At 41.5% G+C, this 13,394-nt stretch overlaps 1 protein-coding gene across 1 annotated transcript; it reads right to left on the bottom strand.

Moving 5' to 3' along the window:
• Window positions 1–553: 553 nt before the first annotated feature.
• Window positions 554–2,268, bottom strand: LOC130680321 (lysine-specific demethylase 4D-like). Its single transcript, XM_057490644.1, has one exon. The coding sequence runs from the start codon at window positions 2,123–2,125 to the stop codon at window positions 554–556; it is 1,572 nt and encodes a 523-aa protein (XP_057346627.1). The 5' UTR covers window positions 2,126–2,268.
• Between the last annotated feature and the right edge of the window lie 11,126 nt (window positions 2,269–13,394).

Genomic DNA, 13,394 nt, shown 5'->3' with positions numbered 1-13,394 from the left:
GATGCAGCAAAAGCAGTCTTAAGAGGAAAGTATATAGCAACCCAGGCATAATTAAAGAAGGAAGAACAATCCCAAATGAATAGTCTAATGTCACAATTATTGAAATTGGGAAAAGAAGAACAAATGAGGCCTGGAAGATCATGGCAGCAAGAACAAAGGTCATTCTATCTTTATATAATTTTCATTATGAATGTCCTTTGCTTTTCCAAGATTGAGTATGGCAAAAACTCATCAGACATGAAGTAACAGCTGGATATGGGGATTTTTTATTGAGAAGAGTGGTCCAAATTGAGGGTGTTGACATGAAGTAAAATAGAGCTTGAATAGAGTTGCTTGAAGAAGCTGCTCTACCACCACTTGCAGAGACAAGCATCCAGTGTCAAAAGAGATAGTGGTGTCTGGGAGGAAAAATAAGCTGTTTTCATCAGTAATATGGACTCAGCAGGTCCCATGGCAGCACCGCACGTTGTGAAGGCTCTGAGGTGTACACGTGCCCACACTTAGGGAGCCTCCACGTGTAAGAGAAGCGGGCTACCAAAACACCCCCCCGGGCTTAGGGTGCAGGGACACTGCAGCACCCGGAAGCCTGAGCAGAATGCGGGGACGCAGGGCTCGGTGGTGCAGGGTTGTCCAGTGAGGGTCCATCTGGAGAAAGGGCCTGAGCGTCGGGATCCTGAGCTGCTAATGCTGTGCTGAGCAAGAGGCGCCTCTTGGCCGGGGCCTGGTCAGTCAGCTCCTGAGTCCCCTGCTCCCGAGGACGACGGCCAGGACCACGCCTGCCAGTTGGGTGGAGACCCAGGTCAGATGGGCCCTGGGTTGTCAGCAGGGCTGAGCCGTGCTCCAGGGACCGACAAGCGGCATCCCCGCCCTGAGCCACAGAGGTAGGATCAGACGCCCGCATGCAGTGCCGAGATGCAGGCAGCCTAGTGGCACGGCGGTGGCCCCTTCGCCCCACGGCCACCTGCCTGGCAGGGCTCAGTGAACGGCGGGGTGGCAGGTCCCGGAGGCCCAGCGCGGCTCTCCTGGTCGCCCACAACTCCTTCCAGGTGCCCAGCTCTTGGCTGCCCGCGTCCGCAGGAGCCACATGGTTCACTGCCTCCCGGTCCTGCCCGCGCTTCCAGAGCTCATAGCGCTCAGGCTGCAGGGTGCGCACGAAGACATCAATGGGAAAGCTGACCCTGGCCTCCCCGCAGCTGCACTGAGAGGCCGCTTTGCCATAGTCGATCCAGCGCGGCATGGCGAAGTTGATGGCCTCCGCGCAATTGAAGCCGTGGTTGAAGCCAGCATGGTACCCGTACGGAAATGTCACTATGAACTCACCAGCCTGCTGCGTGACGCGACTGAAGGGGATCCTGTTGTTCCTGAGGACAGTGGGAGACATGAGGGCCACCTTGTGCCGCATGAAGGCCCCGCAGCTGTGGGCACTGGCCGGGAAGAGCTCCTTGGCCAGGTGTTCCAGGCGCCAGCCATGCTCCGGGGGCACCGCGTACCACGTTTTGGGCTCCCCAAAGTGCACATAGTTGATACTGTACAAGTCCATGTCCTCAGTGTGCCACGCGAACGTGGTCTTCCACATGCCAAAGTACAGGTAGGGTGTGTTGACGCCTTCGATGACCACCCCACACTCCTGCTCCAGCAGGTCCTGAATGGTTCCCAGGTGTCTGAGGTTCCACTGCTTGGTGTTTGCATCAAATAAGGAGCCGTTGACATCAGCGCCATAGATCGGTGAACTGTAGAGCCGGGTTTTCCAGAATTTTCGCTCCAAATCGTCAACATCTGAGTGTGGGGGTGCCTGATATTTAGCACTGTTCGCCAGGTCACGATACTCCCCAACCGTCATGGCCTTCTTCTTCTTGGAGTACTGAGTGAACACACCAGCCCTGCCCAAGACGTCCTGCTGGAGGGGACTGGGGATTAGGATGTCACCGATGTCATTGTATGTCTTCCTGGCTTCCCAGCCCTTGGGGGGGATTATCTTGGCCACACCTGCTCGGTGTGCACCTTGAGATTCCATATAAATAATGTATTTCTCAAAATCATTAAACTCTTCTTCAGTTGGGTAGAAGGTCATGATTCTACAACTTGGGTTCTGGGTACAGTTAGCCTGAGACATCATGGCTTCCATTATGAAGAACAAACAAACTCTCAAGTCTTCAGGTATGGTCTGGATGGTTGAGCATGGTGGAAAATGCTATTGTTCCAAAATTGGTGTGAGTGTCTTTGAGTCAGCAGGAACCACCCGTGGACTGTGGTGTAAATGAGATGATGTTTTGGGGCCTGCTGCTTCCCCAGGAGACTGCCCTCTGGGCAGAAGCTGGTACAGGAGGCTGAACGTGCAACTCTGTGGTGTTCCTCAGCTGGCACTGGGGTTTGTTCTCTGAGGCCTCCTGACTCACCCAGTCCTGGGTGTTCGGTCTTCCAAATGCAGTGTCTCCAGGACAGTGTTTAAAACAAAACCTAGAAGAAAGAATACAAAAGCTTGAACATTAATGTTTGGAGAAAGTTATTCAGGGGTACAAGTAAAATACCATGGGATCCCACCATGGGATATTATCTCACACTCAAAGAAAGGCTAAAATTTTTATAAAATTGACAATATAGGATGTGGTGTTGATGTAGAATGGGAATTCTCATACCCTCATAGAGAGAATGGAAATCATTCTTTGGGGAACTATTTGGACAGTATCTATTAAAATTGAACTATTGCATGTGTAAGACTGGACATACACATGTGCTATGATTCAACTGTTACCACATGTCTAGGTAATCTGTATAGCTGTGCATGGAAAGTCACCTCCATTAATGCTCACAACAATATTATTTCTAGTAGCAAATACTGGAGACAACCCAAATGTCCATCAACAGTAGAATGGACATACATTGTGGTACAGTCCCTACAATGGAATACAATAGAGCACTGCAAATTGCATGAACATATAGGGATAATTTTGCAAACATAATACTGGGCAATATTATCCAGACCTAAAAGAATATCAAATCCGTTATTCCAATTTTACATGAAATTTCATCTTTTTATATAAGTATATATAAAGAAGGAGGTAAAGTAATCTATGTTAGAAGTTAGAGAAGTGGTTACCTTTGAGAAAGAGAGGTTGTGAGTGGGAACATCAGGGGTTCTCTGAAGAAACGTTAATATTTTGTTTGGAATCTGGGTGCTGGTTACACAGCCATCAGAATAGCTAATTGTGATCATTCATCTGGCGGTTATGATTTTCAAAAATTTTCATATGTTTATTTAAAAGCATAGTTTCGAGTGAGAAGCACTGAAGACTAAGAGACATATTTCACTGTATTAAAAGAAAATGCAAGAATGAAAACAAATGAACTAAACATTTGATTGAAGAAGCTAGGAAATGGAAGGAGGAGGAGTAAAGAAATAAGAAAGAATAAAGATGAAATTAATGAAAAATAATACATACAAAATAGAAGGACGATGGCCAAAAATGTCATTTGAAGAGACTAAGAAATGCAACAAATCATGAGCATAACTGATAAGAAAGGCTAGAAAGTAGAAATAAACAATACTAGGAATTAAACAGTGCACAGATCTAGTAATATAGTAGAGAATTTTTCTAAATCTCAAGAGAATGTTATGAGCATCTGACATCAACATTTTAAACAGATAAGAAGACAATTTTCTAGAGCTAAATAGAATATTACCTAACCAATAAAGCAAAATGCTAAAAGAATAATACATCATGATCTAATAGACTGTATCTCAGGAATGCAAGGATGATTCAGCATCACAAGATCTAATGATATAATCAGAATATTAATGAAGGAAATGAAAAATAACATCATCTCATAGGTACCAAAAAATGATTTCATAAAATTGAACATTCATTCATGATTTGAAAACTCTTTACTTGAAAACCATTCAGAAAAATTTCTACAGTAAGATAAAGTGTTTCAATGTAAAAACAAATAGCAAGTGTCCTTAGCAGTGAAACAAGAGAAACATTCTCTTGTTTAAGGTAGAAAAACAGATACATCAGCAAACTCTCTCATTAGCATATCAAGTGGTCCTTTCTTATAATTTCCTAGTTTTTCCCCTCTACAAATAATGTGCTTTCACCTTAAACTTTGGACATACTGACTCTGTCCTACTTAGAATCCTCCAAATGTTCTGAACGTCCCTGCATGATCTGGGCCGCCCGGGCTTTCTCCTATTCCTGGCTGGGTCTCAGAAAAGCCTGCAATCCTCCTCCTACCTGACGCTCTTTACACATAGGCAGCTCCCCTACCCCTTCAAGGCTGAGCTTAAATATGATCTTTTCAGTGAGATCTCCTCTGGTAGTTGTTTAGGATAAAATTAGCGATTATTTTCTCTCAAGAAAACATATACTCTCTCTTCTCAAGAGAACCTCGCCAAATGAAACAAACTGCTGATCAAGATTTATGTCTCTTCAAAATTCTAATCAAATCGGCTGTACCCCAATTCCATCATCCCCAGTCTAATCACAACTGAATCCAATCAGCTATCCAACCAGCTCTTTCAATTGACCTACCCTTCCTTGTTCTAGTAAGTGGCATCCTTTTCAGTGTTATCCGCTCACAAAACATTGGTGTTTTGCCTGAATTTTTTTCTCTGAGATTTCTTATAAGAAAATAGAAAAGGAAAAGAGGACCGCCAACCCTCAACAAATCTGAAATCATATTTTAAAAATAAAAAAACTTGTAAGCTCAAAAAAATGGCTTCCTTCCACAGCCAGAGTTACAGAGACTAGAGCTCAGGTCTGCAGCAAGCATTGGTTTGATACAGTCTTACAAAAGCCACTAGCAAGGGCCAGAGAAAGCAAGCCTGTCCTTTGACCCAGAAAGCAGCCTCAAAGGAATGAGAGACCTAGGAATAAAAGACTCACTTGTTAAGAGGCGAAACATGCCTACTCCTATCATAAGCTGGTGTATGAAATCAGAGACTTCCTAGAGATTCTGAATCCACTTGGAGTCACCTTACAGAATAATTGGGAATTTGTGAATTACTGGTTCAGGACAAATTCTCTGGAAATTTGTGAGAAACCTAGAGCAGATCCAGGTTTTGTGGGGTTTGAAGATAATACATATGTCAGGGCCTTCTTAGGAATGGAAAGATTTCCCTGGGAAAGCTGCCGGGATGGGAGGAAAGTGTCAGAGGAAAGAGCACGGTGGTCTGGGCACAAAGCACCATTGGTGCTGGGGTCTGCACAGAGCCATGTGGAGGTGAAAGTCAGGCCAAGGAAATGGGGTGAGGGGTAGCTCCCAGGACGAGGTAATCCCATTCCCTTTAGAGGTCCAGGCATTTAATTTTCCTCCCCCTGTTGTCTCCCAAATAAGACTTCAAAAGATCAGCTTGCCTGCCCTATGCCTCCTGTGGTCCCCAAGCACCTGTCTTTCCTTATTGGCGGTCCATTCAGATAAAGGGCAGCTGGGGCTGGGGCCCATTCCGCTGCTACTACTGCCCCCAGGGGGGTTGCCAGTTTGGCTTCTTTGACTAAATATAATCCCTTCTTCCTTTGGGTCTAGGGTTTGGGGCAAAAATAGCAAAGGAAGGACTTGCTCTCTGTGACCCCTGCTGGTGGCTTTTGTAAGAGTGCGTCAAACCAGTGTTTGCTGCAGACATGAATACCAATGGCAGGGACCCATGAAGTGAGCAGTAAGTGACCTCTGCCTTAGCTGGACCCTCATGCACCAAAGAATCTGCAAAAAGTGGGATAAGGAGGATCAATACACTCTTCTCCTTTTTCAACCTGAACATCAGAGGACAGATGGAGGGTCACAGCTGGTGAAACTTTCTCCAGGTCTTTGTAGGACATATTGTAATAAATGGGGGTGGGGGGAGTTGATGACAATCTGGCTCATTCTTAGGGAGTATGAAAATGCAATTTATTTAAACTCTAAAGAACAACATCTCCCTCTTCCTATTCCAGATATACCTAATGAACACTCAGAGTTTGGGGTTAGGTTGTTATAAAGGAGCAGCTTGTCCAAAAATGACCCTAGATATTCCCCCAGTTGGATGGAAAATGCTCAAGTTCAGATTCCTGTGGGAACAGTGGCTTCCTTCCCATGGCTGGGGGACGTGCAAAGGAACGTGAGGTCCCCAGCTGCCTCCTAAAGCAGAGGGCTGCTGGCCTTCCCAGACACTCCTGTATATGGTTGGCATGACTTCTAGGACACTTGATTCCCCAAGTCTGTGTGTCCCTTTCCTGATAAAGTTGCTGTCACCAAGCTCTATACGAAGGAAGAGCAATGGGGGAAGGGGCCCCTCCCTTAGAACAAAACCCAAGACACGCCCAGGATTCCTCCCAAAAAAGGGATTTCTCTCTGTGGAATTCTGAAGAAATGGGAAGGCTGTGTGCCTTGTTTTGACACACTCTTACAAGGGTATCAGCCCTTAACTCATACTATATAACTTTGTGGTATTTTCCCCCATACTTTGCACTACTATTGGCAACTCCACACAGGCCAATGACAGAATTATTCCCCATAGAGGAGGAGCATTTAAAGAATAAGCTTCCAGCAGGGTTAGGGCTTTTCCAGGCAGGTATATTTCAGGGAGAGAGAAACAAGGGTACTGATGACTGGATGGAGGGACAAAATGGTGATTATAAGCATGCATAATTAAATTTTCCTGCGTAAAAAGTAGATGAGAACATGAGGGTAGAGATGGAGAATGAAAGAGTATTTGATTTGTGGGCTGAATTTCTCCATTAGGTCAAATAATTCTGTTAGGACCCTGGGAAGTGTAAGCTAGAAAGAGAATGGGATGCTTGAAACAGATTTTTGAACTCAGGACATTATTTAACTATCTTATTGATGTCTTCAAATTTTCCCTTTCACTTCATGCTATTCAACTTTAAACTGCCTTCCTCTTCCACCATTATTTCTCCCATATTTCCCTTCCATCTTTGTCCTTAAATTCCACCCTTTCTCAAGTACATCAACTTGGTCCCATATCTTCCCTTACTGACCCAAAAAACACCATCTCTTCCTCCTCCTCTTGTAGTTCTTGTTTAGCACTTATAATTTATACCTTATATAATACGAACTGCAAGAGACACCTATACTTAGCACTTCACTTTGCCAGGCCCTTTATTAAGCACTTTCTATATAATATCTCTTTGAGAGCTCACAGCTAGTTTATGAAGTCGGCACTATTATTACCCCTAATCAGTGGAGTAGAAAATGAAACTTAGAAAAATGTATATTTAACTCAACAGCTTGTGTCTCCATCTCTAGAACTTTCTCTGTTCTCTCCATGGGTATCTCTTCTGTTAAATTCCTTAAATCAACACCTCCCCCTTATTCCAGGACACAGTCTATTAAATATCACAGTCATCTTTGTCTCTCTTAAATCATCAGTTATCACTCTCTTTCCTGACCTAAGCTACCGTCTTCCCTCTCACCTTCATTTCAATTTTAAACATGTTGAAAACATACATGAAAATAGTTTGCGTCCAGAAACGCATTTCCTCCCCCTCTCACCTTCTGGTTCTGCCCCCACTTCTCTGCTGAAACTGACGGCTACAAACCAAGCTGTTTCCTCCCAAATGCCGCTCCAGGGGTTACACTTTATCTCTGTTCATCCTTGGCTCACAGACACCTTCTTGCTCCTAAAAGGTCTCTGACCTCACAATTTAAATATTGCTCATATGAATATGGGCTCATAGGATTTTCCCAGTTTGCCATTTAGTTCATAACTTTAATTCTATTTCACTTAAAGTGTGTTTGACATACATTCCAATGCCTTATGGTGCTGTTCACCTTTTCCTTTGTAATGTCTTTCATGTCCTTTATGTTCAGTAAGTTGCTTCCCTGTCCAGAGGCAGGTAAGTATTCCTTCATGGTTTTTCCCTTTTTGTACATTAATTTTATCTTTAATTCTGATTTTAATTATACCTTTCATTCTAACTGGTTTATTTTATTAATTTGTTTTATTGTCTTGTGTGTATGGCGTGAGGAATAAGGAAGATGGAACTGGTCCTCAGGCCTCCATGTATGACCTGTTTGCTGTGTGTTTTCTCTCTTCATAGAAGCTTTTTGCTGTCCCAGTGTTCTTAAATTTTTTCAGTCTCAAAATTCAGGTGCTTTGGTTTTGAGACATTTTTTTAAGTTACTTCTTTGATGACTTCCTCTACATTTTTCCTATGCACATTAACTCTAATTCCTGTTATTTGGATATTGGACCTCATGGATTGGACCTTAATTTTTGTATCTTTTCTTCTCCCACTTTTCTATCCCTTTACCACTACACTCTCTCTTTTGAAAAATCCCCTCATCTTTACCTCTCCAAACTCCTTCAGTTCTGTTTTTTTCATTTCCCCTTTCAAAATTTCAATTTCCAACAGGTCATTCTGATCCCTTAGTTTTTTTGTGTATATGTACCTTCCCCACCCTTCCAACTCCCAGTCTGATTGTCCTGTTCTTGTTTCACAGGAGCACTTCTTTAATCTCTCTGAAAATACTAAAATGTCAATGGCTTTGAAGTGTTTTTTTCCCCCTGCATGGTCTGTTTCTTTGAAATTTCTTTTTACATCTTTTTTTTCATTTTGTTTTCTATCTTTCTGGTGTAAGGCTTTCCTCAAATGTCTGATAATCCTTAGTAGTTGGTTCATATTTGAGTATAGAGCAAAAAAATGCTGATTCAAAACTGGGTGTAAGGATAGGCTTGGTGATTATGCTTCCCTGAATGGTGATCTGGCGGGGCTGGGGCTGGGTGAAACTCCGACACTGGCATCTCTAAGAGCTGGTCATATGCAACAGTGAAGGATCTTCCAATCCTCCTCCTGGAAGGGACAGGCCTGGCTTCCCCACTACATGGAAGAAGATCCTGAAATTTCCAATATCCAACTTGTGAAGGTCACCAAATCAATTTGTTTTCCCGATGACAACTACACTGCCGATGGTTCCTGGAAGTTCTCAGTTCGGAGACTCCCTTTTTGACTTGCTCGAGAAAATGAAAGTTGGTTTTCCATCAAGAAGAGAGAGGAGTTTATCCTGCTACCAGAGAATGCGAGGGAGTCCGAGGCTCCAACTGCTTCATAGACTTTCAACAAAACTTCCTTAGCCTCCTTCCACATCCAGAGGAAGCCAGTGCCATGAAATCCTAAGCCTTTTGGATTCTGTGGACAGTTGTGTTCCTTCTTAGCTTTTCTCACTGCCAGTTTAAGATTCAACTTTCTAGGGTTTGATAAATTGGTTTCTATGTGTCCATCTGTTTTCAAATTTTACTACTATCTTCTTTCCTTTACCGTATGCTCTCTTTGTAACATTTCTTAAAACAAAAATCCTAGTACTGTCACTTCAGTGGACTTTGGAGGGAGCAAAGTAAAAGATTGTGTCACCATCTTTTTCTCTTTGTTTTCCCAAATGTATCTTTCAATAGCTGCTTCCACAAATCCTTGGCTGCAAATACTCCAAGACATTGTCTCTGACTTACGTTCGCTCTCCCTCACTTCTCTTATCTAAGTTATAACCCCTGCCTTCCTGATATAGGTCCTACTTGAGGGACCCTTCCCTACCAATCCTAGATATTAGTGAGGACTCTGTCTTCCACATTCCATGAGTACTATTTGCTTGGGCCATTTTTTTGGTGCTTAATACAAATTGCTGAGGTGAGAGCTCTCCAGAATATTCCTTTCACCTCTAATGGGCACTTATGTAAAGTAATAAATTCCTTCCATGAGATGTGCCAGCTTCTCTCTCTCCAAGATATTTTCATGTTTCTGCCTCACAAGCTTCAACATTCCCTTCTTGATAAGCTACATGGAAAAGTTAAGATAAAAAGGTGACTTTTTCTGTATACTTTGTGCTCCAAAGTCCAATATTTGGTGTAGATTTCCTATTTAGGAACATCCAGGAATGTAGATATAAAGACTCCTGGCAGGAAGTGTCAGGCATGAACACCATAGAGTAAATTGTGACATAGTTGGAAGAGCACAGATGAAATCATGACAAATATTGGAACTTGACCTTTACTTTTACTTGCCGGGAGGACATGTCCTTCACATTAGCAACTTAAATATCACATTATGACTTCATTGTGACATAAAGTAAGTTGAGCATGGTAATATGAACCTCAGTAGTCTTCTCTATTTGCTTTCCTCTGTTACAGGGGCACTTAGCAGTCACAGTGGTACCTGAAGCCGAGAGCAGCAGGAGCCAGAAGCCTTCTTGAGCTCCTTATCGCCAAGACACAGCCACGCTGTTGAGTTTGGAGGCAACGTCCAATATATGCTTCTCTGAATTGTCAATACATTTTGAAGACATTGCTTGAGTAGCACATAAGCCTCATTCTTGGATTCTCCAAGAGATTATGTAAATTACTTTAATGCTTAAAAAAAAACACTTCTTTACCTTAAAGTAGTGAATTCTATAGTATGCAACTAAAGAATCCTGACTAATACACTGTCTCCCTCATTCCCATTCCTAAATCACTCCTACATATTTTAGCTGTTTCTTTATTTTCCTAGTATTTGCAGACTTTTCAGTTTTAGAGATTGTGGGCACTCATACCACAAATGGCATGGGTTAAGTTCTGTTTCATCCTAACACAGAGACTTCCCCTGCCCCAGCCTGTCATGTAGATACAAAAACTTTATGGTTAAATCAAGTCTGAATTTTTACCATGTAAAATTAGTCTCAGCTGAGTCATGTAGTGTGCTATGATTACACTGCCTTGCATGTACAAAATTGTATCTATCCTATATTTAATAATTTTCTTATTATGTCATTTGCTTGGCTTAATACACATTAACTCATTCCCAAATTCATTTCCACTAGTGTACACCTCTTCTAACTACATAAACCACACCAGGTACTAAATCAGATTTCTCTTTTAGAAATGTTCTGCCTGGGGCTTTCCGTATACTTTCTTAAACCTCGATTGGCTAGTCTTTAGACTGTTGCAGAGCCTGCATCCTGGGGTTTGTTAACCATAATCCTGGGGATTCCCTTTCCCTCAATATTATGTTAAACCCCTTGATTCCACCCATCTCTCTTCTTCCCTAGTTTATGCCCTTGTGTCAGTGAGCACATCCACCAGAAGCATCTTCGGGAGCTTCATTAGAGATTATGAAGTAGCTCACAGAATCTCCAAGAGGACGGGGGAATAGGGTTTGGAGTCTGCATCCAGAAACAATATCCAAATTATCCAACAATCTATATTAAGGTATTCCTATATCTCCTGTGTTCAAAGGCACCAAAGACCTTGAGCAAGGGACACTATGAACCAGAACTTATGTCACTATTGCCTCTGAAAGCCCAATCCCTCACCACCCTCTCCAGGAACAGATCCTGTACAAACTCGATTTCCTCGCAGTTCCTCAAATTGAGGTCTCCATGGAAGTGTCTGACTGGAGGAGCCCAGGTCATATGCCTACATATTTTCTGCAATAGATGCTGGACAATTGAGTTCTGGCTTCAACCTTGTCAAAGCAAGGGTCATAATGTGGGGATTTCCCAATATAAAAAGGGAATTCAGAATTATTGGCTGGTCACAAATATAACCACTGTCTAGCAAAGTTTGCATGTCTGAAGTGTCTTTGTTCTAATTTTATACTTTTCTTTTGGGATTCTGATGACATTGTTTCACTGAATTCTAGCATCTAGAAATGCAAAACCAATTTGTTTTCTGATCCTGTTTGTGCAACCCACTTTTACTCTGCATAACTTTAAGATGTTCTTTTGCTCTTTATTTTCTCAGATTCAATCAAGATGATTGTTCTTATTTGTCAACAACTGTTCTAGAACTTCTGATGTAGAAACTCGTGTTCTTCATGGCTGAGAAATTTTCTTAAATAATTTCTTTGTATATTCCTTTCCACTATTTTCAGTTCTTGCTCTGTGGAAATACATTTGGATATTAAACCTCTTGGACTAATCATCTAATTTTGTTATCTTTGCTCTATTTTCCATCTTTTTGTTCATTATATTTTATTTTCCAAGATTTCTAGCAGTTCATTTCCAGAAATTGTTTTGTTCTCTGGATATTCCTTTTATTATAGATTTCTGATATTTTTCCATGGCTGCAGCTTTTCTTTTCTCTCTCTAGAAGTGTATATTTTAGGGATTTTTTTTTAAAGATTCATTTGTGCTCTATGTTGTATCTGTCTATTTCCTCTGAATCCACCCTTCCAGGATATTTTGGTTTCTTTTATGTTAAATATTTTCCTCATATGTCTAGTTATTCTTGGTGTATGCCAGGAGTCAAGCATTATAGAGTTGGTTTCCTATGTAAACCTGGTCGGCTTCACGGAGAGTGCTCTGACAAGGAGCCAGTCATTTCTTTTGTGGCTGGCGGCAACTGTCAGTACCTAGAGGTAAGAGTATAATAAAAAGACTTTAAATGTATGCATCTGTCTCATTTGAAATTAGGGCCCAGGAATTTATGCTGTCTTAATATTTTGTTCTTCAGACACATTAAAAATAGCAAAAATAGAATATATAGCAAAAACCTGCATTCCAACCAGCCCAGAATTAACATCTTTATATTGCCATGTTTGCTTCAAATGGTTTATAAAAATAGCTTTATTGAAATGTAACTTACATAACAAAAATATCACACACTCTAAGTGTACAATTCAGTAATTTTTGGTATATTTACAGAGCTGTGCAACCATCACCATTACCTGATTTCAGAACATTTTCATCATTCCAAAAAGAAGCCTCATGCCATTTCCAGTCACAGCCCATTTCCATCCTCAGCTCCAGACAACCATTAATCTACTTTGACTTGATTTGCCTATTCTGGACAGTTCATATAAAAAGGGTCATATGATATACAGTCTTTTGTGTCTGTATATTTCACTCAGCATGTTTTGGAATTCATCCATATTGTAGCATATATCAGCACTTTGTTTCTTTTTGTGGTTGAATAATTTTTCACTTTTATCAATAGATCACATTTTATTTCTGCACTCATCAGCTGATAACATTTGGGTTGTTTTACTCTTTTGGCTATTATGACTGATGCTGTTATGAAATTCATGTACAAATCTCTAAGTGGACATTAATTTTTCCTGTGTAGATACCTAGGAATGGAATTGTGTTATATAGCAGCCCTATGTTTAATGTTTTGAGAAACTGTTATGCATTTTCCCAAAGTGCCTTCAACATTTTAAATTTCCACCAGCAAATACATATGAGGGTTCTAGTTTCTCAATGTCCTCACGAACACTTGTCTTTTTGTCTTTTTTTTATTCCACTTCTAGTCAGCATGAAGTCTTATCTCATGGTTTTGATTTGCATTTCCTTAATGACTAATGATGCTGAGCATTTTTCCCTATGTTTATTGGCCATATATATGTTTTGAAGAAATTTCTATTCCAATACTTTGCTCATCTTTTTGAGTTATTTGTCTTTTTGAGTTGCAGGAAGTGTTTATATGTCCTGGT

This window comes from Manis pentadactyla, chromosome 13 (genome assembly GCF_030020395.1).
Source record: "Manis pentadactyla isolate mManPen7 chromosome 13, mManPen7.hap1, whole genome shotgun sequence".
Taxonomy (NCBI): domain Eukaryota; kingdom Metazoa; phylum Chordata; class Mammalia; order Pholidota; family Manidae; genus Manis; species Manis pentadactyla.
Note: the sequence above shows the minus strand (reverse complement) of the source record. Positions and strands in the feature narration are given on the sequence as shown.

What these genes read in the sequence shown, in the direction of transcription:
- LOC130680321 (XM_057490644.1), bottom strand. Translation starts at nt 2,125, where the DNA reads ATGGAAGCCATGATGTCTCAGGCTAACTGTACCCAGAACCCAAGTTGT.